Here is a 25,700-nt window from a genome sequence, read left to right as displayed (position 1 = left end):
TCCTACAGCAGTGGCGGGTTACTGAAACATTACTACGAGTACTAAAGATCGGTGTGAAAATAAACATCGAATTTTCGAGAATAGGCTGAATGTTAATTTATGTCATCTTCAGCCTTTTTTATTGTGACATTAGATATTTAATGAGGCTTTGGCTGCACTATGATTAATTTTAAGGTATATTGGTTTACCACCCTGCAAGAATTTTACCTCATGTTATTTTGTATTACAGAGCACAATTTAATAAAAGGCGATTGTAAATTTATTAAAATACCTAATTTCACTCTAGCATCTGCGTATTTTCGTAACAATAGAAAGGGAGGGTCGTCAATACTCATACGTAAATGTATCAGGTTTAGGGAATTATCGGATGTTATGAGTTTTAGTGTACCGGGTATTTTAGAATGTTGTGGTTTGGAATTACCAGACCAAAACGCTGTAGTTATTTGTATGTATAGGCCGCCAAAATATGATAAAGGTACAATAGATACATTCTTTAACAAATTGTATGACATACTTAGGAAACATAGTTTTAAGAAAAAGAAACTTATTGTTTGCGGTGACATAAACATTGATATTTTAAAAAATAATAAAATAACACAACAGCTTATGGAAGTATTAGATGGTTTCAACCTCCAATTAGGGCTAAAACAACCAACAAGATTAGCAAGTGGCACTTGCATTGACAATTTTATCAGCAACATTCGTAGTTACAGCTGCGGTATTATAGAGTTAGCATTATCAGACCATACGGCACAATTTTTTGACTTTGCTGTTAAAAAATTTTGCCGTGTAACTCACTGGTACATTATAAGACGAGATTTCTGCAAGGAATATATGACTAAATTTAAAGAATGTATGCGGAATATAACATTTACAGAAGTATATGAAACATCTGAGCCAAACGAGGCTTTCAATAGATTCTTTGAATTGTTTACGTTGTTTTACTACCTCAGCTTTCTGCTCATAAAAGTAAAAATACATTCGCATCAAAAACCAAAATGGATTTCAAAGGGCATAAGGCAATGTTGTAAAAATAAAAGAAAGTTATTGTGGAAATGTAGAGGAAAAGGTAGTTATATACATAAAAAAGAATTTAAAGCATACAGAAGAAGGCTAAAGAATATTATAAAATTAACTCAAAAAGCTCAAAACGATTACAAAATTAAAACTGCTAATAATAAATCTAAAACTACATGGAGCATTATAAATGAATATAAAACTAAAAGTAGTGAAAATAAAATATATCAGATTAAAAAAGAAGGCCTAATTGTAACAAACCCTAAAGATATAGCAGAGGCATTTAACGAGCATTTTCTCAATCGAAAAAATATTAAAACAAATAAAAAAATTAATATTGTTTGGAATAAATATAACTCAATTTTTTTGAAACCTTCATCACCCAAGCAGATACAAAACATTATTAAGCTATTAAAGAATACAAATAGCTGTGGGTATGATGAGATTAATACTAAAGTAGTTAAATATGTGTCAGAGTTAATATCGCCAGTGCTAAGTTACATCACTAATTTATGTGTAGAGCATGGTGTTTATCCGGAAAAACTTAAAGTGTCTATAGTGAAACCGTTATTTAAAAAACACGATACAGAGGATATGGACTGTTATCGACCCGTATCTTTAGTTCCAATTTTTTCCAAAATATTAGAAAAATATATTTATAATTGCTTAAATGATTATTTCGAAAAAAATGGTGTACTCTCCGATGTTCAAATGGGTTTTAGAAAGAATAAATCGATCAATTTGGCTATTTATAACCTTCTTAAGGAGGTTATGGTTAATAGGGATAAAAAGAAGCTCGTATGCGCGTTGTTCATGGACCTTACTAAGGCATTTGACTACGTTGACCATAACATATTAATAGATAAACTTAGTGTATACGGCATTAGAGGGAACGCACTGGCATTGATCAATTCATATCTGACAGGTAGGCAGCAAATGACGCAGATTACAAGTTTAGTCGGGTACAATAAAACTGAAACTGCATATTTATCAGAGTCAAAAACTGTAATAACTGGAGTTCCGCAGGGTAGTATATTGGGTCCACTGCTGTTTATAGTATATATTAATGATTTTCCCAGGGTAACCGATCATAAGATGGTTTTATTTGCTGACGATAGCACAGTGATCTTTGTGGGTGAGAATAAAATAGAATTTGAAAATGATATAAATGATACAATATGTAATATTATTAATTGGCTGACATTTAACAATTTAATTATTAATCTTGACAAAACAAAAATTATGACATTCATGAATAAAGGTAATAGTATGGCACTAGACATTAAGTATTTAGGTAAAAAAATTGAGGTAACAACAAACACAAAATTTTTAGGCTTGCAAATTGATGATAGCCTTAATTGGAAGAATCATATTGAGAATTTGTGTTTAAAATTATACAGATTTTCGTTTGCATTATATATGCTGTCGAAAGTGGTTAATCAGACAGCGGTTATAATTGCATACAATGCGTATGTCACAGCAAGTTTAAGATATGGTATAATATTTTGGGGCAATTCGTCTGATAGAGAGCGAATATTTAAATGTCAAAAGAAGTGTCTAAGAGCTATATGTCACTTGCGTCCCACAGATACGTGTAAACCGTATTTTGAGAAAATGAAAATACTAACTTGTCCTTGTTTGTATATTTATGAAGTTCTGATATTTATCAAAAAAAACAATCACTTGTTTACATATAGTGATAGCGAACGCAGGAAAAATAAATTATTGTATAAGCCACATTCCACAGCGTTATTTGGGAATAGTATTTTCATTATGGCGCCTAAAATATACAACAAATTGCCAGCGTCGCTGGCCAACAGAAGCATGAATCTTGTGGATTTTAAAGATAAGATAAAAAAATTACTTATTGGGAAATGTTATTATACCATCCAAGAATATTTAACAGACACAATATTATAGGTTTGACATTTACAGTGATTATAATTTGACATGAATAATAATATTTGTACTTTTGATATCACTCTTAAATTTTATTCTTATTTTAATAATATCGATTGATTTAAGATAGTATTATTATTGTATAATTATTGTACGATCATATATATTTTTTGCATGCCATCTAAGGCGGATTGTTTGTCCCTTTGTTTTGTGTACCTACCAACAATGTAATACCAATCTGCAAATAAACGATTTGATTTGATTTGATTTGATTTGGTATTATTTATAGGTCGAATAGTACACCACTCTGACCAAGTGCAGTTAGTAGACTTCACACGCCCCTTGAAAACATTGTGGAGAACTCTCAAGCGTGCAGAATTCCTCACGATGTTTTTCTGCATCGTAATTTGCAAGAAATATTTACATCCATTAATTAAAAAAAGCACATAACTCAGAAAATTAAGTGGTGCCTGGCACTATGCTCTATCTAATATGAACCTTACGTTTATTTTCACACCCATCTTTCGACATAACATACAATGTACGTTTTGTTTATATGTAAATCCTCTTGGAGAATGAATCTTTTACGGCCTTATTATCAACGACCCTGGTGGGAAACTCCAAGCGCGCATGTTGTGTACTGATAAAAGTAAAAAGACGAATCACTCACGGTTGAAAATATAAAAAACAAACGTTTTAATAAAGCTTTACAAATAGTATGTTAAAAAACCACGAATCTACGTAACCTCTCCCTATTGTTGTTTGCACCAAAATATGAATATGAATTTTAACTAAAATTCCGACGTTGCATTTGAAAGGACTTTGTTACGAAATTCAGCGTTTCAGACAACAATTGCTGTCGAAACTGACCGTTCACTTTATATTTTTGAAATTGCTATCAGAGGTTCATCTGCCTTTTGTTTGAATATGTATATTAAAGATATTATTTTTTTCTTTTCAAAGACAGTCTTTCTGATGGAAGAGTCATTACAAACAGACTGACTGTACGTACTTATCGAGAAGAGTTACTTTAAATTAATAAAAATGACAAAGTATAATGGACCAATCTAATTAAAAATCACAGCACTGGCCCAGACACAATGGACACAAATATTTAAAATATAAAACCCGAGAGAAATAAAAAAAAACTCGAAAAAAATATTTGCTGGAAAAAGCCTGCTATGAATATATATATTAATATATGAATTTTATAAAGTGAACGACTTAATATATGAAAAGAAAAGTCTGCTTATCGATTACTTAGGTAACATTACTTAGGTTACAGCGTCCTCACAGGGTTCCATTTTAAATGTTATTTTATACAACCGACTTTTCTTTTTTAAATATTATAATTGCGTAAACTCTTATGATATTGTAATGGAATTGTAACTAAGTAAATAAGAAATAAAACCACTTATAGTGAAACCGATTTTACTGGTTAATTAATACTTTATTTGTTTTATAGAGTGTATTTCAATCACGACTCCCTGTGTGTCGAGGTACTGTCGGCCCGGGACGTGATTCCGCTTGATCCCAACGGTTTAAGTGACCCGTTTGTAGTGCTCGAGCTACTCCCCAAACGGCTCTTTCCGAAAACTCACGAACAAATCACGAACGTGCAGAAGGTGAGCTTCTACTTTTACTGTGAGACCTATTTACCTTATTCTATGAGATTACTCTACTAATACATACATTTTACTACAACTTACAAATACCCGATTTTAGTATCAAAGTTTTTTCTATTATTCACAATATTTTCATATATACCTTGGATACCTTTGTTAAGGGAAAATAGCCTATACGAATAACATTTCACACAGAAAACACTGAACCCAATTTGGGATGAATGCTTCGAATTCGGCGTGTCTTTGGAAGCTTGTCGATCGCAGCAGGCAACTTTGGCGCTCTCTGTTTGGGACAAAGACGTGCTGACCGCAGACGACTTTGCCGGCGAAGCGTATGTTTCTCTTTCACGAGTGCCCGGTGTCAACAGTCACGCTCCACCAGATCCGCTGCGTCCCATCGAACTGCCTCTAATGCAGTTACACGATAGAAGTAAGTGAAGCGACCTGATTATACTGAATTTAAATTTGCAGGAGAAATGCGCGTCTATCCAGTGCCTGACATCAACAATCCATTTAAAAGCCATAAAAACTATCTTTTATGTACAATTGTATACTGGTTTCTTACGTTTTAAGATCACACATGCAGCTGTGCAAAGGTTTCTTGACTTGAGTTAGTTTAAGAATTTAATATTCTTAATAAGCTCAGTGAGATAGAAGTTCAATAGACTGCCCCTGCCATTTAAAATTTAAGACTGTAACCTCTCCTGATTACTTTTGAGGTGTAACCGCATATTACCACAAACTTCTCTCATTTTGCATAAGCCATTAATTTTACATTTTATAATATTATCCGTTCGTTGCGAATAAGTCCACATGGAGAACGTTAATATAACTGTTAATTAAATCTACTATGGAATGTGTTTGTTGAGAATTGTTGATGCCCAATTACGTTGGCTTCAGTTGTTTACGTAATTTCTATTTTAAGGTTTCTTCAATTATATCTATGAAATGAGGTCACTATCCGTTCACTTCCAGCATTTTGTACACACTTTCTTACGTCTTATAACATTAGCTGTCTGCCAGTTAAAGCATCGTCATACTCGATCCATCCGGTTTGAAAATTAACCGAAACCAGCATACATGCAGATATACGGAAAGAAAGAAAGGAAATTTAAAAGTTGTGTTTATGTTAAAAGTATAAAGAAATATACAAAAATGTGTTATTCCATATATATGGGTTTATGTGCTTCTAATAAAAACTTTATTTTTATTATTATAACAACCACACTTCATTTTAGTTGTTTGTGTATATGTGTTATTAAAGTTAACCTAACCTGACGAATAATACTGGATTGCCGTCGGTCAATCAGGAAATTACCGATTGTCATCTGCAGATGATATGCGGTAAAAGTGGAAGTATTTCTCTTTATAAAGCATGTAGGTACAAATCAATAACATATTGATCTCTGATAAAGGGATTAAACAAGAGCTTTTATTGAAATATATCATATTTGATATCAAAGTTACCGTTTCTTAACTGAAATCCACCGAAAATTTACCATAGTTCAAATATTGAAACATTATTTTAAAATTATATTTACGTGTTTTTTAAATAAATATAAAAAATTGAATAATTTGATTATATTTTGTTACTTAAAAACTACACAGTTAATACCTTGTCCAATTCATAAGTTTTCAATGGCATTTAAAATACGACGTCAGTTATATAACTTTTATTGGAAAGCTCATATCTACGGATTGGAAAGTTATGTAAGTGACCGGGCTACCTTTTATTACTTTATCCTGCAACTTGACTTTTAGAAAAGTTACGGTTTATAGGAAGTTCATAAAGGAACACGATATCAGTCAATATATTGGAGGAAGAGAACGTTATTTTCAACGTAGATTTTTTTACAGATCATCCAATACTGCAAATTTTGGAATCGCGAACGACGGACAAACTGGCCATCGATTTTGTCAAGAAACAAAAATTACGTTTTGCCGAACAGTAATTAAGTATATTATTATACAAAAAGCTTTCTTTGTACGTTATTTTTCTTTACTTCTAAAGCACACGTCCATTTTGATCTTGACAATATAAGAAAATTATATTTAAAAAATTCGATATATATAAATTATATGTACCGCATATTTATTTGGAACGAATATTTATTATTAAAATTTAAATAAATATTTAAGATGTTACAACACATCAGTATTAATGTAAATTATATGTACTTATAAAGACTGTGTTGTTTTTCTATTCGTATGAGAGAATATTGTGTAAACTTTCCAAATGATCGTCTTTTACTACGTGTATAGCATGCACCTTTGGAGCTTATGTCCCTAGTTATTAGACTCTAGTAGAAACTCCCGACCAAATACTTTAAGACTTATTGTTAACTTTTATTTTGTATACATACCTTATCTAGCGTAGAAGCCTAAAATACGCATTTTGTAGATATTTTAATTTATAATAGAAGTTTGCTTGTTCGTATTGTCTTAGTTTACCGCAAACGTTTTAGTTTAACGAAAACATAAGTCTCGTCAACAAATGCTTATAGTTTACCTACATGCGTGACGTTAGAGTTTCTTTCTTCATGAATGAATTTGATGTCAAAACGGGGCAAATATACCTAACGTAAAGGCCCGGATTCTAGGAGGTTTTGGTATTTCGATTTTCACTACATTATTATTGGTCCAAAACAGATGGAAGATTTCTGCTTTTCTTCAATTGGCACAATGTCCCCTATTAATAGTTGTCCGCGAAATCATCCGTGTTTTGTTCAATTGCTTAAAAAACCTGCGAGAACGTTATTTTTTCGGGATTTAATGTCGTTTATCAATCTATTATAATCTATTATATATATATATATTATATAATGTGCTATTTTTTTAAGATCGGTATACTGTTTCGTATCAAATTAACAAAAAACTAACAGACCTTTGCATTTATAATATTAGTAAGTATAGATAGAATGGATGGAATTTTACGAGAAGTTTCACCATTAAAAATTTCTTTTAGCCATGTTTTTCTGAAAATCGTCTATATCTGGAAAACGCTGTTTCGGATTGTTATTTCAGTTGTCTGGGACTCTATTTTTACTTTCCTCAAATCATTTTTAAATTCAAAAATTCTGTCATCTGCACCCCGGTCTAAGCGCACGACATGCTAAATTCTAAGCTAAATTCCCAGACTTTAATTATTTCAATACCAAAACATAGACAATAACTCTGCAATATTGTACATGTACAATATTAATTCAAAATCAAAGTCAAAGTCAAATTATCAAAGTCAAAGTCGAATTCCAGTATCTTTTATCTTTACCTTTCAAGTAAATGAGATGGCAGAGTTTTTGTTAAACATGGGCATGCAAGCAAACAAAAAAAGAACGAGTGTGAGATTTTTTTAAATTCTCATTCTCATTTAAAAGTACCTATTACTAAAATTTGTAAAAGATGGCAAATTTAAAAATTATGGTATGGGAGGGAATTTTAACTTTCATAGTTGTTGGTAGGTGAAATAAAACAAAAATCAATACTAGATTAACAACGCATGCCAATTATTGTTTTAGTATTATTGTATGCAATGAGCAAAAAGAATGGGACCGCGTAAATGGACCTTAAAAATCAAGTAAAAAATTTTTTTCAGAATGCACAATGCAGATAATATAAAGAAAGATGAAGATAATATAAATATGTATATATATTATCTTCATCTTTTCTATATTTTCTATATATATATATATATATTTATGTAGAAAATATAGAAAATTCGGTGTTTTAGTATTTTGATGTGCACTTTGCAAAACTGTCTTTAATCCGACTGGTTAAGTATACCCACCGGTGGACAGTGCTGCTGAGGTGAAGAATTATTTATTATTTTTCAAATCTTTCTGCTGAATGCCTAACCTAGTTAAAAACTGATTGCACGCCACTGATACTTTTATATGTTGCGTTAGCGAACATCATCATTTTCACCCTAATGTATACTGACGTGTTCCTAAATTATCTCCGCTTTCCGTCCTCTATGTTGGCTGGCTATTTTCATGGTAAAATTACATATTTATGCACAGTGTCTTCCTTCAGTGTCCGCCCTGTTTAGTGTTTGAGCTCTGTATAAACATTTGTAACAATATTTCCGTCTTATAACTGTTTCCCTAAGCTAGGTGTCCTTTAGAATTGGAACGCATCGAATCATACTGTACAACGGAAAAACCAGGTGAAAGGATTCTAGAATAAGCCTTCAGGCTTACCTTTATGTTAATGATTCAAAAGGAGAGGTTCTTTCTTATGTGTATTGACAAGATGAGCAAAATAATGCCTTTCAGAGTGAGATATGATTCGACCAGATCAAAGAGGGCTCCTTTGATTATATTTCTGCTTTAAGTGTCGCATGTACTCGTACCTTTGTAATGTATAATTAAGCTTTAAGATGAGCTTTTTGTCCCCCACTAAACTCGTATATCGTGAAATATAAAGTATATGTATACCTTGTCTGTGACGACTGATTTTCATCGTTAGTTTTAAAATTAATGTACTTAATGATATGTTATTGTGAAGATTTAAAATTTTATAAATGTACGTGACAAACGTTCACTGTGTATACAAATTTATTAATGTAAATGGAGATGTATTGATGTTTTTAAATAAGTAGTGATTAAAATAAATATATTATAAAAGGTGTATTTAATATAGTTATATGTTGGCTTGGAATTTTTAGTAAAGGAAGGGTTTAAACATGTTTATCATTTTAGCGTTCTTTCTAAGGTAAGATTACTATTGATTTAATATCAAATTATTAAGTCTTCAAAAACAACTAAAATGTTATTTTAATTATACTATTTTAGAAGCAGTCAGTTAGAAGAAAATTGAAAACTGACAGTGATTATTGAATAAAATATGTGGTTTGCTAATTATACGACTGTCTTTGAATTTTATCGCTATCTTACGGAAGAAATCCACGAACGGAAAGCATCGCTTGTAATAATAGAGTTGGTTTTAACTTATGTCGCATAATATAATCTGAAATAGTAAATAAGTGTGGCATATCACATACAGTGTGCCGAGCTATAAATGAGAAAAAACGTGGATCATCATACAAGCCAAGGTAATAATCCCATACATTTTCAATTAAGAGAATTATAGGAACTTAGATGTTTTATGTGTGTTTTATCAATGTGTTATTAGATACAGTAGATTCTATAAAGCATATTTTAAATTGTGAATTAACGTTATTCCATGTTAGCATAATATTAAATCAATGGTCATAATACTATAGAAATAATCTAGTAATCTTATTTATTTTCGGAATTTTTACTTTTTGTATCACTGGTCGCTGCCAAACATCGCCTCCTTAGAGTAACTTCATTAGGTTTGAGTATTGAATCTTTATACTTTTAAAGTTATAACCACATTTAATCAAAAGAAGCTCTTCTTTGTAACGATTATTTTATTTTTTGGCCAAACGTATTATAGAATACTTCTAACTTTTATTACCTATTAGAACAAAATTTAGTTATACAAGAACAGAATATCAAACATTTTTGTTTTTATGAAAGCCTCAGGCAGGCATAAGGGAAAGTATTTGTAGTAATTTAACTAAAGAAGGCAAAACCAGCAATGGACGATTTTTAATCCAGTCTGGAAAGTGTATTTTTAATAATATTTTGGGATGCTTAATCATATAAAAATAAAAAGTAAAATTTTTCCTGAAAAAATATTTAGCGGAGCCATTTATAAAATACATAAGGAACGATTCGAAGGAGTGTGTCTCGAACACTGACACGACAATTAATGATAAGTGTTTTTTTGTAAAGAACCAAGCCATGGGGGCAAAAGCTCGCGACGTGCAACGAATACGCGTATTTTATTCTCCTTTTAGTATATTATTTCACATACTATTCTGATATTTCAAATGGATGATAACATGTTTACAAAGAAGTGCTACTTTGTGCAAACCGTAGACAAATCGATATAATTAAGGAAAAATAAATGACATAAAATTAAAATGAAATGAAAATTCACTTTATTGTACACCAAACAGAACAAAAATATATATACAATAAAATAAAAGATAAGAAATATGATATCAAAAATTATAAGCAATGAACGCAAAGTATAATGGCGAATTGGCTGTTTGACATTTTCCAATCGAGTAAAAAATGAAAATTCTCAATATTGTTTTTGATAATGTGATTAATCTTTTACTGTCTACTTTTTATTATCTATATAATAAATAAATATTTAGTGTTGCGTTATAACGCATGCTGTTTAGCTTTTTGATACTCTTGTGTACTTTACTGCAAAGCATTCTTATGTAGAAACTTCTAATTAATACATATTATGGCTTTTTAAATGCAACAACGCCAATCAATCAAATTTACCATATCCAACAGGCAAATGAACCATATCAATATCTTCTGTCAAAAGTTTAACATGACCATTCCAAAAGTCAATTATTACTTAAATTAGGCTATACAAATAAAAAAAGTCTTATACACGCATTGAAAATATATAGAATATTTTGGATCATATTGCCACCTACTTTCAATTTTGTATTGCGTACACTTTTGTAGTAACTTCTTTTACTGTAAAAAAAGTTATAAAACTAACGGACATGATGCTTATATGTATATATTTTTGTATTATTAAAATATATACTCAGATAAAACGAAACATAAACTATAAAATATATGGGTGTTTGTTACTACATTATTTATCCAATAAACTCTATGATTATACTTTCTAAAAGAAAAAAAAACTATTATCTATGGTACACTTTGTTAACGTACAGCCGAGACAGGAGACAGCAACCAGCTATTTAATTTGCTAGCATAATAGCATAAATCAGCAGCAACATTTCTAGACTATAAAATATGAAATCTTGGACCAAAACACCAAGTACAATCTGATTTCAATAGCCATTCCCTTTTTTTTGTATTTTCGATGCCTCCAAAATTATGCTCTTAATATGTGTCTAATGCATAATGCATTAGACACATATTAAGAGCATTCGAAAATCAAAATTGAGATTTTTTTCTAATTAATAAAGCTGAAAAAGTTTACCATATTTTCTTGCAGGCTTTAGTTTTAGTATCCTATCTCGACTAAACGTAATGTACCTTTTATATTCCAAGAGAGATTACGCAATTTTGAGAGACTATTTGACTAAAGCAGACATTTTGTAAACTGGTTTCTCTTACGTTAGCTGAATGCAAACTAGATCCGCTGGATACTCTGTGGTGAGTTCACGATTACGGATTTAAAGTAGAATTGGCAGGTATCTCGAGCTATTCTTCGAATCAGTTCCTGTTTAAACTGTTTAAAAAGTAGCTACTCGCCGAACAATCCATGTTATTTTATTATTTTTAATTAAAAAGAGGCAACGGTTGGTATTCGACTGCAGAAAAATTATTTTATATTTTATTTTTCATACTGTAGACTTGGTGTATAAAATTGATTTCTTTGAATTTAATGTTTACTATCAATGTTTTACCCAAACAACCACCACGGACTGTTTGGCAAGTCTGGTTTCCCTAACTCAGGGAAAATAGAGTAACCACCTTAAAACTATCCCTAATAAATTGCCTACGCCCTCTTGGATGATTAAGTGTCCCTATAGAACCATGCTGTAGATTGTCAGTGTCTATATTTATTGTGTTATAAATTGTGATTGATGTATATTGCGATCCTAGCTTTAATAAAATATAAATAAAATAAACAATCTTTTATTTGCAGTGGTAAATAGATAAAATCATATTCATGGGGACAGTAGTTCTTCTTTTAGAACCTTTTATAAGTTATAGACTGGCTGTGGACCTAAGGTCAGCGTTTAGTGCCTTTTGTACATTTAGCGCCCTATATACGGGAGGAGCAAAAATCGCCAATCTCGGCTTATTTTACATAATCAACTGTCTATGGTGGATGCTGGTTTTCTTAGAATATTTTACTATGATGTTCCAACAATTAAGAAATATTGCAGATTAATTAGGATAACCTACACAGTGTACCAATTTTAAGTTTATTAGGGAAATCCCATAAATATATATGTGGAATTTCTGCTTTCCATCAAAGATAAGCCAACAGTCCGTCTAATTTAAAAACCGCAATAAATTAAGTTCACCTGCTAAATGGCTACGACATCATAGACAAGTAATCACACATCATCGCAGCAATCAAATGTATACTGTGTTCTAGTGATGGGAGTTCCGAAAAGGAAATCCGGCCAGACTTTTATAAAGCAAATAATAATTAAATAAATATTTATCAATACTTAGTAGGTAGTAGGTACCTACTCAAAAGAGCGAAACTACTCCTTAGTTTAAATATTATTTAAATAACAAAAGCAAAAGACTATGCAAAACGATCTCTTATTGAAGAATCAATATTGATAGTCAAACACGAAGCGGAGAAATAAAGCTTGCTGCAGAAATTGTAAAGACAGTAAAGAAACTTGGTAGTTTGTTTTAACAGATAAAATGAACCGAAAGCTTATTTTAAAGTAGATAAGAAATAAAACATTGTTTTTTTGTAAATTGCTGACCGATCTTGGTTTATTAACTGAAACGACACTAACTAATGTCCATTTTCTATATTCAATCCATCTGTTGATCAGTTGCTTAGCAAAGTTCTTATTTCTTACAAAATTAAAGGATATTTTCCGAAAATAACTACGTTGCTTAATAAAAAATCTATAGATTCATCATATTAACCCACTACCGGGTCATTACAGGGCACGGGTCTCCTTCCACAATCAGAAGGGTTTGAGGCCGTAGTCCACCACGCTGGCCACCACACAATATTCTTGAATTCTTACAATTAAACTGCGTCCAAAAGCTCATAAAGCATTGACATAGCATTGCCTCCGGGACTTAATTTGTGGCTGACGAGAGCTTAAACCTTACAAACGTTGAACTAACATGGTTGCAGTTGACCTACTTCATCGAAATATCATTATAGAACCACAAGTGTCTTAAGTGAAACTTCTGTATATACTGATTTCAATAGAACATTGCATATTCTTTATCTTAATATATACATAGAATGAAAGTCTTTTGACCCTTGCGTAATTACTTTAGCTTATTGTCTATATATCCGATACGCCCAAACTTACTTTTTTAACCCCCGACGCAAAAACGACGGGGTTTTATAAATTAGACGTGTAAGAATGTGTGTGCGTATGTGTGTAAGAGTGTGTGTAAATGTGTGTTTGTGTGTGTAGCATCGTAGCTCGCAAACGGATAAAAATCGGTCCAAGATGACCGATGATGATGATGATTACATTTTTCAATAGTAAAATGTAGAAAATATTGATATTTTCCTTGCTTCTATATAAAAAGGAATACGAAGTAAGTATATGATCTATACATCACAATTTCTACATTTTACTTCGCACCGACATAAAAATGTTGTAGAAAATATTTATTTTTTGCGTTAAAGTTGTATAACAAAGTCGGTTCTTTTTTGTCCAATTTTCTTTTTCATATCAGACATTTACTCGTAGTTACTGGTATAAGCGCGCTTTACACGTGAGTAGAAAGGTTAACCTAAAACGTCAAAGTAAAAAAAAATTACTGAAGGAATATAACAAGAATCTGCAGCATCCTCTGTGCCACTAATACTATCTACTGAGATTACCAACCCGTCTGCCCAGCGTCGGGATAATGGGCAAACCCTCCCGTTGGGAGATGTCTTTCGTCCAGTAGTAGACTGTTATAGCTATAACATTATCATCATACCAACCCATTACCGGCCCACTAAAGGGAACGGGTCTCCTCTCACAATGAGAAGGGGTTAAGGCCGTAGTCTACCATACTGGCCCAGTGTATTTATAAGTATAAGTGACATTTTATTTGCTCAAAACGCTCATAACTTAGAAAAGTTAGGGGTACTGGGATTCGAACTCAAAAGTGAAGTCAGATAATTTTTAATAGGTTATTGATGAAATATATATAATAATTTCTTTTGTAACATCCTACTTATATTATTAATGTGACAGTGTGGATGTTTGGATGTTTGTTACTCAATCACAAAAACGGCTGAACGGATTTGGATAAAATTTGGCATGCCTGTATAGCCTTTGACATAAAAAATTGCATAGGCTACCTTTTATCACGATTCCTAAGTAGTAACTGAGTGAAATTTTAATTGATTGATTGATTGAAAATTTTTTACGAGCTAAGCCGCGGGCAGAAAGCTGCGAAATTTGGTATGCATGTCACCTAAGCTATGAAATAGGACATGTACTTTCTATACCGATTTCTCAAATTGTGCACGTGGTGGGATAAAAAATTGTTAACGAGCTAAGCTTTAGACCGAATTCTGAAGTCCACGCAAACGTAGTCGCGAGCATAAGCTACTACTTCTACTTTTAATTCCGATCTCTTAAATTGTTCCCGAGGGAAAAGTGTAAAAAAATTAATTTTTAATAATGTAATTGTTCTTTTATAACATTCTAGCTTTTCGCCCGCGACTTCATCCGCGTGTATTTCGATTATAACACAGTAAACGTGAAAAAAAAAGTGTGTCATAGCCATATATGCATAGCGGGAAGCCTATGCCATTTTTCTGCAAACATCCTTTTCCTACGGGAAAATACTTTTAGAACGTAATAACCGAATTACACGTGGATTTAAATTATATGCGTCGAATAAAAATATAAATTTTGCGACTCTCCCATATAAAATACGTAATATCTGAAACGCATATATATATCTGCAGCTATTTTTCTCTATTAGAGAGCATGCGATATGGCGTAAATTTTATTCAATTTTTTATTACTTACACATTCTTTATTTCTTTTTGGACCCAATTCTGAAGTGCACTCAGACAAAGTCGCGGGCAGAAGCTAGCTAGCAAGCTACGAGTATATTAGTAAGATGAATGTTTATATGCTTGTTACTCCATCACGTCGCAATGATTGAAACAAATTTTTGGCAGAAATTTGTTATAGAGATAGATTGTAGTATAGAATAGCACATGGACTACTTTATTCCATTTATTACTTTATTCATTATCCCGGGAAGATTTCCCGCGGGAATAAAAAAAACCTTAATCCACGGGAGCGAAGTCGGGGCTATCAGCTAGTACTACATACATTAGGGCTCGGCAGAGTCTGCATCAATATTTGAACAATATTGCCGCTCTCAATTAACTAAAATCTATATAGTGCCAATTTGTGGACGAAGCTATTAGGTGTAAATAGCCCGCACAAAAGAGTCTCCATCACTTCTACCCACGCATCATAGTGTCTTGCTAGAAACATTCTTAGTCCACTTTATCTATCAATCTTCTATCTAGACACAATCCAGAAAAGTATTACTGATACTTTATTTAGAGAAATGATTATAGTTTCAAATAAGGTAGGTATATTTCAGTTTTCACATAGAATTGAGAACATACAGAACCCGTGTAAATGCCCACCTGATATTGAAGCATCAAAAACCACTCCACTGAAGTAGTGTTTCTCAAACAGTCGGTTAGTCACTTCATTCCATTTAGAAGTTGACATTAATTATTTTACCTCCAATTTTCTACACGAAAATGGAAAAGTTCCGCATCATTCCGCGGGTGTGAAATGAGATTTGTGCGGGGCGTTTTGACTGTTTTTTTGGGCACAATACTGGGTTCTGTGTGATCTTAATTCTGTGAGTTTACATATGGAAGTGAAAACCGAAAGACTTGAAATCACATTTTCACTAAATGTTTACCTCCAAACCTGCTAGACTCCAAACATTGTATACTGAACTCTCAAATGCTAGCAGTATTTTGTTTGTATGGAAGGATACCATATCATAAGCCATACCAACCAATATCAAAAGATTATTTTATCTTTTTGATATTGTTTACAATAATTATTCAATGTCAATGGCAGAGGTTAATATATTTTTATTATGATAAATTAGACCTTATCGTCAGGAATTATAATATAACGCTATTTATCTGATTAGATTTAATTTGTTATACAAGTGTAATAAATTTGTTTTTCACATTATGATTTAAAAAAATAGTAGTTCGCAAATCATTAATTGCAGTATTTATAATATTGGTACCCAATTGTCTCCATCTGCTGAAATATTTGAATCGTTATTTATAAGCGAATCAATAATGCAACCAGAGATAAGACTTTCCACCTTCCATGAATTACTATTTATTTTATTTAATGAACAACTATAAATTACGTCCATAATGATTTATAAAACAACATTTTCTGCATTTCTGAAGATTTTTCCATAAAAAAGAATAGAATATGTTAAACAAATTGCTACCTAACGAGCAATAAAATTATTTTCAAAGTTGAATGAATGAATGAATGAATACACTTTTATTGTACACCACATAAACATAACAAATTAAAAGTAAAAATTTAACAAAAGGTATACAATTTGGCGGCCTTATCGCTACATAGCGATCTCTTCCAGGCAACCAAAGGCGTTAAAAAAAGCTCAAGAAGAGAGGTAGGTGGTGCATTTAACTGTACTGTGTACAGTTCTAAGGTTTACTATTTATAAAGTTATTGTAGTTGTAAATCCGATAGTTTTAATGCTACTAATCAAAACATTTAACACGGTATCAATTCTTTTATCACTAAAAATAATATTGTTGTTCTTATCAAAAGCTAATGCGTATCCATTTTCCAAAGGCAATTAAATGGAAATTTGTTTACTACTGCAATCTAATGAATGAATTCCATTTTGTGCTATTAAAAATGGTTCTCCATGTATATCTGTTGCAATGCCTCGAATATTTTGAATATTATCACATACAGTGTGAAAGCTCCAGTGGGATTCACAATAATTAAATTGTCATGTCCATCGATTGCGCAATGATGAATTCCATACTCCTCAACAGCAGTAACTATAGTTCTTTTATTATTTCTCAAAACTTGCAAATTGAGATTAGTAGTGTCTATCTTTGAAAAACATATCAAAAAAATCAACTCCTACTACCAGCGCTGGTTTTTCTATGTCGTGCTTTTGATAATTATATAGTTATATTCCATCACTCCCACCAAAATATACAGAACCAGTGTGTTGATCTACAGCACTCGCAAATCCATTTCGTATATTCGGTACGATTTCAACAGACGCCGTATCCAGATCTAGGATAAAATTTTGAAAACTTTGGTCTTAAAACTCATCGGCGTTAATGCAATAAATAAACTGTTTCTATTTCTATCTATCGAAAACTTGTAAGGAATATTTACATCGGCCGAAATAACGTGTTTTTTATATGTTTTATTTCCAACTAATAAAACATTGCTTGACATTATTTTTTCTGTAATCTCATCACTTTTGATATCATTATTAATAAATGGATTTTGAGTTGTAGGATGGCTTCTATAGTAAAATTGTAATGAATTTGATCGATTTTGCTTTTGAGATTTGCCCAGAGGTTTACATTATTGAATGACTTGTACAAAGAGTCAATGTATACATTAGACGTGTAACATCATGTTCATTTCGTAACAGATTCAAGTAATAGATAAGCCCACAGCTTAAACCACTAAACTCTAGTCATAGATATTTAGGCTTCTCATAATCTCCTCTTTTGAGGGATACATTTAACTCTTGGCACACGAATCGCTTAGGTAATACAAACATGATTTGCGCTCCCTCAACTAAGATCACACAAACCACTTTTTATCATCATCATCATCATCACCCTAATAAACTAAAACACAGCTCGACATAGGTCTAAGTAGGTCAATACAGCTTAAGCGTATGTAAGAACTATTAAATAAAATCTTTCTAAAAAAAAAATTAATTAATCTAGCTTTCTTAATAAGTAGGTACCGTAACAAAATGCTTGAGCCAGCCGATCTGACCCGCACCCGAATTTAATTAATTTATTCCCCCTCACAAACTTTACGAGTACCTTCGACGAATATTGCGTATTCGTAATATTTTCTTCCGATACTCTTCGTTCAACGATACATCTTTTATGAAATTATGCCGTTGTTAAATTTTTGGTTATTTTATTAACATCTTACCAAAGAAAATATAATCAATATACGGTCTTACGAAAACGAAGCCACGGATTTAACAGAAAGTTTTAGCCTACGCATGTTAACTAAAATAACTCCTCACGATGTATTTTATCATTTCTTTATTATTTACTAGCCACCACGTTTTTTTCAGTTATAGATATTTGCCAGGAAAATAGTAGGTTTACGTCGGTTACCAGAATGAAAAATTTTGCACAGGTACGTAACATTCGTTTTTTTTTTCAAATCTTCCGAGAACGTTACAAGGTACACAATGGAAGGCATTGGTAATAAGATGTATGGTTACTTATTACATTTGGTTGCATTTTATTTTAAGATACCTCTTAAATTCTTTAGTTTCTTGAAACCTTTGATGACTTAATTTGGACTGTAGTCCAGCAATGTTACAATTTGTAAAGATAAATAAATATGCAGTCTAGTAATTTGGTATGAAATGCTCATTTAATATTCATTCAGCATTAATGGGGCAAAAATATATAAAAAATTTAAAAAAAAAATTGCGTCTTGTTGTTTAAAATTTTATTTTAACTTCCATTTGGCCTTCCATGACGGCCGACTGGCGCAGTGGGCAGCGACCCTGCTTTCTGAGTCCAAGGCCGTGGGTTCGATTCCCACAACTGGAAAATGTTTGTGTGATGAGCATTAAGTGTTTTTCAGTGTCTGGGTGTTTATATGTATTTTCTAAGTATTTATGTATATATATTTCATACAAATATTCATCAGTCATCTTAGTACCCATAACACAAGCTACGCTTACTTCGGGGCTAGGTGGCGATGTGTGTATTGTCGTAGTATATTTATTTATATTTATTTATAAAAAAAATAAAAAAAAATAAAAATTTGTCTAGTGGTTAATCTCCATACAGATACCAAAATCCCTGGCCTTGGTTGGGCCAGAAATTTTGAGCTGAAATAGGAATTAGACTTTGTTTTATCCTTTTTGAGTCATTATTTGTTACTTATCTTAAACGCCAAACAAACTAAAACGACAAACATTCACACAAGTCTACGTACGTCAATGAAATCTTTTCCGTAACTATTTCGAAAATAAAAATGTTTATATTATAGTTCGTTGACCCTGAAGTACTAGGTACTTAATAATAAGCGATTTACGTAACATTAAAAACAGATTAAAACTCAGCGAAAAAGTTGTGTAAACATTAAAAACTTACCCGATCGCCCGTATAATCGTACATAATAAGTCTTAAAACTTGATAAATGTTGGTAATTCCATTAATAGCGATTACATTTCGATCGGAACTTAAACATGTACAACACAGCGTCCTGTAAGTTGTGTCCACGTCCTGCTCCATTATAAATATAAATTAAATTAAGTTCATGAAAACGATAAACTTGAAAAGTTGGAAAATCTATCAATCACTACAAAAAGTTATACTCCCATGTAAAATAGACAAAATTGGATGGGGATTATTTTAATACACCACGACATCACAAAATGGCTGCTTTACCCGTATTTGTAGTTGTATAACGTCACAAGGTAGGTGCTATTCTAATTTCTAGGATTTGTTTATACATTTAATATACGGATACAAATATTATAATAAGTTTAAAATTATCCTATGGCAGGATAACAAATTATTTTATCAGTGTTAAACATTGAATATACGTAACAAACAGAAAAACATTTATAATATTTTAGTCTGGATTCGAAACACCACACATATTTTTCAAAATACGTTCGCTGCGTACGATTTCTTTCCGATACCGGAGCATCCCCAGGGCATGTTAATTTTACAAAACAAATTTTTTTATTTTTTATTTTGCTTAGATCTTCAAATTATATTGTTTTCAGACAGAGGTGTCAACTATGCAAATCTAGGGTTAATCAGCTAGTTTAGTAAATTAACATAATAAAAAAATCATTTTACTTAAAACCTTGTATTCAGATGTCATGTTGTTTCATAATGCGTATTACTGTGTTGTATACCAAAGTATTCGCGTCAATACCAAACAAGAAGTCTGCGTGACTGAACTCCGGATGCGGCACTAGGAATTTTCCCATAGGATTTCCTAATTCTCTATATAGCCTGTCCACATCGTTCAAATGAGCTAGCGGGTCATTTGCTGCATAGTGTAAGAAAACTGGGGCCGATATTTTGGACAGATCATAACTAGGCGGGGTAGCTCTGCCGTAAATTTGAATGTTATTCAAGAATCCATGATCGTAGCGTCTAAACTCCTTGTTTATTATGCTTTGGCTGTAATGTATCAATTGTCTCACTGATATCCCTGCTGGTGCATGGCCGAGCTTTACCGGCCACATAGTCTGGAAATAAGATAACAAGATATTTAATTTATGTAGTACGAAGTACTTGTTGCATGTAACTTAGTTTATGTTTTTTTTTTAATTCCAAGGAAAACGTTTGTTATTCCGGGATGTAACATATCCTTTGTCAGTCACCAAGCTAAATTCATTCAAGAGTTTTGTCAAGATCAGTTTACCGGTTACCGTGTGCATAAGTAAAATGCTTAGTTGTATAAGACCCGCGAAAACGGTTTCCGGTTGCTTTACCAATATTATAAGATAAAAAGTATGCAACAAATAACACTATCACTTTTTTTTTAATTATAGTATTTGACGGACGAGTGACGATACAAATACAAAATGAACAAACACTTACCGCATTATGTTGATCATCATTTCTTCCAGCGATATAAAATAATAAGTTACTGCAGATTGGCTGGGTAATCGCTCCGTCTGCGCAAAAACTTTTTCCCAACAATGTATATATTTCTCTTCTGGGAAAAAGCTCTCCAATTCCTAGCAATGAAGCTAATTTCTGCAATAAATAGTTTATTACACGTTTGAATCATCCATATCATTATGACAACCTAAGCATATCCGCTTCACAGATCTTTTTTATTGTCACTTAGTGAGTGAACTTTTTTTATACCCATTGATAATAACGGTGCGCACGTAAAGCTGAGCTGTCTTACCACCTGGTACTCCTTCCAACCTACACAGAAATTTTAAATTACACTTACATTGGAACATGTGCGCAACTGTCCAACGGGAATTTTTGGTGAGCCCTAAAGATGGCGGAACGTAACGCGTGACCGTGGCGGGGGCGGGGGACGGGGATAGAGTAGATATAGGTAAGTCCGTATTTACCCCGCGTCCGCTTTTTCCCCATAGTCCCCTACTCGTACTATTCCACGACACATGGCGTAGTTTGCACATGCCGCCGATATCCAGCAGCTCCCTGCGACTGGTTTTATGCCATCTATCCTGTGTCCACCTTGTGGTGTCACCACTCCAGCACTGTGGGTCCACCGAGCTTAGTGTCAGCAGTAGTGAGCCCACTGCCACTTCAGTTTCACAACTCGCTGAGTTATGCCGTTAAGTTTAGATCTCCTACGCATCTCCTGTTTACTGATTTGATGATGTATGCATCTATACAGGGGCCTTGTCGTCGTAAGGCCTCTCATTTGGAGAGGCCTTTTCTTAAGCATTGGATTTTTATAATACCTTCATCATACTATATTGAAAATACTACGTACCTCCAACTCTCTACCATAGGGTGATAGCACTAAGAATAAAGGGTTACTGTTGTAAGCCAAATATGCTACAGGTGCCATAGCTTGCATTGAGATTATTTTCTTATTATACTCCGGTCGAAGTGAAGCCATTGCAAATAGTGTTGCCCAAATGCAAGAACAAGACGAGACTTAGCCAGTCTTGGTCTTGGTCTTGCGCCAATACACCTGGTCTTGGTCTTGGTCTTGGTCTTGCGCTCCCAGTCTTGGTCTTGGTCTTGGTCTTGCAGCAAGAGTCTTGCAAGTCTTGCAATTACCTATTAGTCTATTACTATTTATTAAAGTTTACTTTAAATCTTAGAAAAACGTATTAGAATTGGAACATTGTGAGCTTGAATTAACATAGCCATAGTAAAGATCAAGCAGATTAATAAATAACTGAAGATTTGATAAGAAATTCGAAAAATCAACTGACCTATATGTCGTTTTCCATGGAAGTAACTGTTTCTTAATAAACATTTATGATTTATAAGCTTACATTTGCTAAAACATGTAAAAAAACAAATTAATTACAATAACTTGACTGTATTTTAAAGAACAATACTTATCTGTCTAGAAAGAGATTGAACCCTCTACTTATAAGAAATTTAATAAAAGAGTTTTACGATTTATCATTTATTTGAATAAAGCTGAAGAGTTCGTTTGTATGTTTGATGACAGAAGTTTTAAAATAAATAAATAAATCCTGAACGTCACTATACCTCCAAAGTTACTATTCCTCGTGGACGAAGTCGCGGGCACAGCTAGTAAATACTTACTCTCATCATCTCTCTCAGAGATATTCGAACACTTTTTTGCTATTTTTTCTTGTAAAAACTTAAGAAATATAATGACTAAATGTACAATAATAGTACCTAAGTAATTAGTTTAAAACCATATAAGTAATCAATATTATAATTACTTACTAGAATGAATTATTATGACATCTACTACCTATCCTCACCATTTTATCCTAATCATAATACTACTTGCGTGATCAGTATAATGTATTCATTTTCATTCTAAGCACTCTGAAACTTATTTATTCTTTGGAACACCTGTAGGTACTCTTAAAATTCGAAATTATTTTGCATGAATAGTGTCAAATGTTATGATTTCGGCGCGGCGGCAACGATTGTTTTAGATTTCAAAAGAAGCCGCCGGCGCGTGTATCATAACCATGTACTTCCGAAAAGCGGCAAATTTCTTTGAGAAGTAAGTACAAAACCTTTGATGCCGCATTATCAAAGTGCCGATGGTTAAAACATAACTATGCATGCACTCAGTTTGATTTTAATAGATATTTTTTTATTCGCTATGTTTATGGTATTAGTCGTAATGCGCATAGGTCCAGTTTTTCATATTCTTTGATATAGTTTTTTGCGTCTCATAGAATTCCTAAGCGTACCTACCTACCTATACACCGAACTGTTACACCTAACTACTCCGTGAAATAGCGCTAAGTCCTAGCTGCAAGACGCAAGAGTCTTGCAGGCTATGTCTTGTTCTTGCTCAAGTCTTGCACGGTCAGTCTTGGTCTTGGTCTTGCTAAAAATACGCGGTCTTGTTCTTGGTCTTGGTCTTGCAAAAACGCAAGAACAAGACCAAGACTGCAAGACCAAGACTGAATTTGGGCAACACTAATTGCAAAGAACGTCGTAGTACCCTGAGACATCCCGATGTAGTGCAATGCAGATTTTCCAGTGTAATCGAGCACATAGTCAATCATTGAAGGCAAGTCTTTATTTCCGATTTCATCCCAGGAGAATTTCCAGTAAGTGCTGTTAAAACGGGCATCAGGGTTTAAGTTTGTATGTCTGCGTGAGTAGTAGGTTCCACGAGCATTTCCCAGCCAAACATCGAAACCTTCCTCGGCCAATATATATGCTAAAAAAAATGGTCAAAAGTAAGTTAAACTCCAACACATACCGTCTCGTTCCTTCACACATATGGTAGGTGGCCATAGCAAAATCAAAAGATACGACTTAGTCGTGTCATCATCCTTTTTCAGAAAATATTCCCATACAATCTTTATCCGCTATTCTACAATATACAATTTACCTCGGTCCAATGCGTTGCCTCGCCAACCAGCGCTTTTACTTCGCAATGAAATTCAAAAACGATTTTTCAAATCCAACTTGTAGTTCCCCGCGATTAGCGCTTTTAAGTATACAATCTTTTCAGCTTTATAATAAAGATCAGTAAATCTAGACTAAGTGATTTAATATATTTTTTTAAAATTTTGATATAGAATGTTTGTTACTTAATAACAGCAGAACGGCATCCAGATCTGGATAAAATTTTGCACAGAGATAGATTATATTCTGGAATAGCACATAGGCTATTTTTATCCCGGAAAAATTAACTATTCCTTTGGGGTGGATTTGAGTTTGTTTTTTAGAGAGTTAGAGATACTAATGTGTTTTGCATAGCAGTAGTTCAGGAGTCAGAGACTAACTGTTAGTAACTAGCACACACTTTTCACTTGAACTAAGTCGAGGGCATGCACTTGCCAGTATATAAATATTTGTGTAGATAGCTTACCTAGAGCCGTTCCAGGACCCATAGTAATATATTCCGCGGAAGAGCACAACAAACCGTGCATTAAAAAAGCTACAGGTTTATTCTCCGGTAAGTTTTTTGAATCTCGTCCATGTGGAATACGATGTACTCCCAAGATATATCCATCCTCGGTCGCCACAAAGTGTTCCTCAAAAGGGTAGTTATATTTCCTTACCAGATCCGGCTTAAATAAATAGTAATCTTATAAAAGCATAAGGTCCGATACGGGCTGCATCTCAAAACAATATCATTAACCTTAACTTATTAATACTCCCGATGCTGATTTTGGTTTTTAAGCCCGGGCTTAGGATTTTGGTGTAGTCCATGTGCCGGAGAGCTTGTTAAGTCGTCAGTCCAGGTTGTTATCACTACAGTGGCCGTTTACTGCGATGACATTATCTCATAGAAATATGCTGAAGAGCGGGTGCGTAGAAGGGATGAAAGGAACTCAGTAATTTGCCGCTCTTCAGCTTCCCTTGGGAGGTCACTGTGTAAATCTCGCCACTGTGTATGCCGGTATACGACGGGCTCTCCGGGCGTCTAGCAAACCTAGCCAGAGGTAGAGGTAGGGGGCATATAAAGGGGTGTCCCACATACCTTTGTCCTGCCCAAGGGACGGCGGAAAGCTTTTCCATGCATTGTTTTTTCAGAGTGGTGAATCTATAATCTACAATCCCCTCTTCGGTGGGAACGGAAACTGAGGGTGATGACTGATGATACTGTTTGTACACCGTGTAATAACATTAGAAATAAAAGGTTTGTTTGCTCTCACCAGGTCAAGCAAAGCATCTTCCATGACATTGTCCGATATACGATTCCCAAAGACATGACTCTTGGCAAGTTCGTCAACGAAGTCAGCATGAGGTGAACGGGCGTCGGCTACTAATACAATGCTGACCATAAACACAATATCTAAGAACATTATTCCACTTGTGCGATACTACTGGTTGCCAATACGAAAAATTTTATATATAAAACCTATAAAATCACGGCATACTTATATATAAACATAACTAAGATAACAGACGTATCCAACAATAAATCAGAAAATATGTATGATAAAGGGATGATTGACTTAATTTTATATATCTCTCTTAGTAGCACGTACCACG

General features: G+C 33.1%; 2 protein-coding genes across 2 annotated transcripts in view; one reads left to right on the top strand and one right to left on the bottom strand.

Annotated features, from left to right (window-relative positions):
* Positions 1-6,493, top strand: part of LOC120630371 (BAI1-associated protein 3) — a 77,793-nt gene extending 71,300 nt beyond the window's left edge. Inside the window, exons 22-24 of the mRNA XM_039899584.1 lie at positions 4,382-4,541; positions 4,737-4,971; positions 6,399-6,493. Coding sequence (XP_039755518.1) covers positions 4,382-4,541; positions 4,737-4,971; positions 6,399-6,493 — 490 coding nt within the window. The remainder of the gene's footprint in view (positions 1-4,381; positions 4,542-4,736; positions 4,972-6,398) is intronic.
* A 13,899-nt stretch (positions 6,494-20,392) lies between these two features.
* On the bottom strand, positions 20,393-25,510 carry LOC120630536 (lipase 1-like). Its single transcript, XM_039899789.1, has 6 exons — positions 25,361-25,510; positions 24,571-24,772; positions 23,678-23,913; positions 22,012-22,146; positions 21,132-21,290; positions 20,393-20,776 (listed from the first exon to the last, which is right to left on the bottom strand). Exons 1-6 carry the CDS (start codon positions 25,508-25,510, stop codon positions 20,393-20,395), a joined length of 1,266 nt encoding a protein of 421 aa, XP_039755723.1.
* Between the last annotated feature and the right edge of the window lie 190 nt (positions 25,511-25,700).

The sequence above is a fragment of the Pararge aegeria genome, chromosome 16 (genome assembly GCF_905163445.1).
Source record: "Pararge aegeria chromosome 16, ilParAegt1.1, whole genome shotgun sequence".
Classification (NCBI taxonomy): Eukaryota; Metazoa; Arthropoda; class Insecta; order Lepidoptera; family Nymphalidae; genus Pararge; species Pararge aegeria.
This window is presented reverse-complemented; position numbering and strand designations above follow the sequence as displayed.

Bases quoted from the DNA above. Each gene is read 5' to 3' on its own strand.
- LOC120630536 (XM_039899789.1), bottom strand. From the start codon at position 25,510: ATGTTCTTAGATATTGTGTTTATGGTCAGCATTGTATTAGTAGCCGAC. The intron at 23,914-24,570 runs GTAAGCTATCTA...CATTTTTTTTAG, and splicing joins GGGTCCTGGAACGGCTCTAG to CATATATATTGGCCGAGGAA. The intron at 20,777-21,131 runs GTAAGTGTTTGT...TCTTATTTCCAG, and splicing joins ATGATGATCAACATAATGCG to ACTATGTGGCCGGTAAAGCT.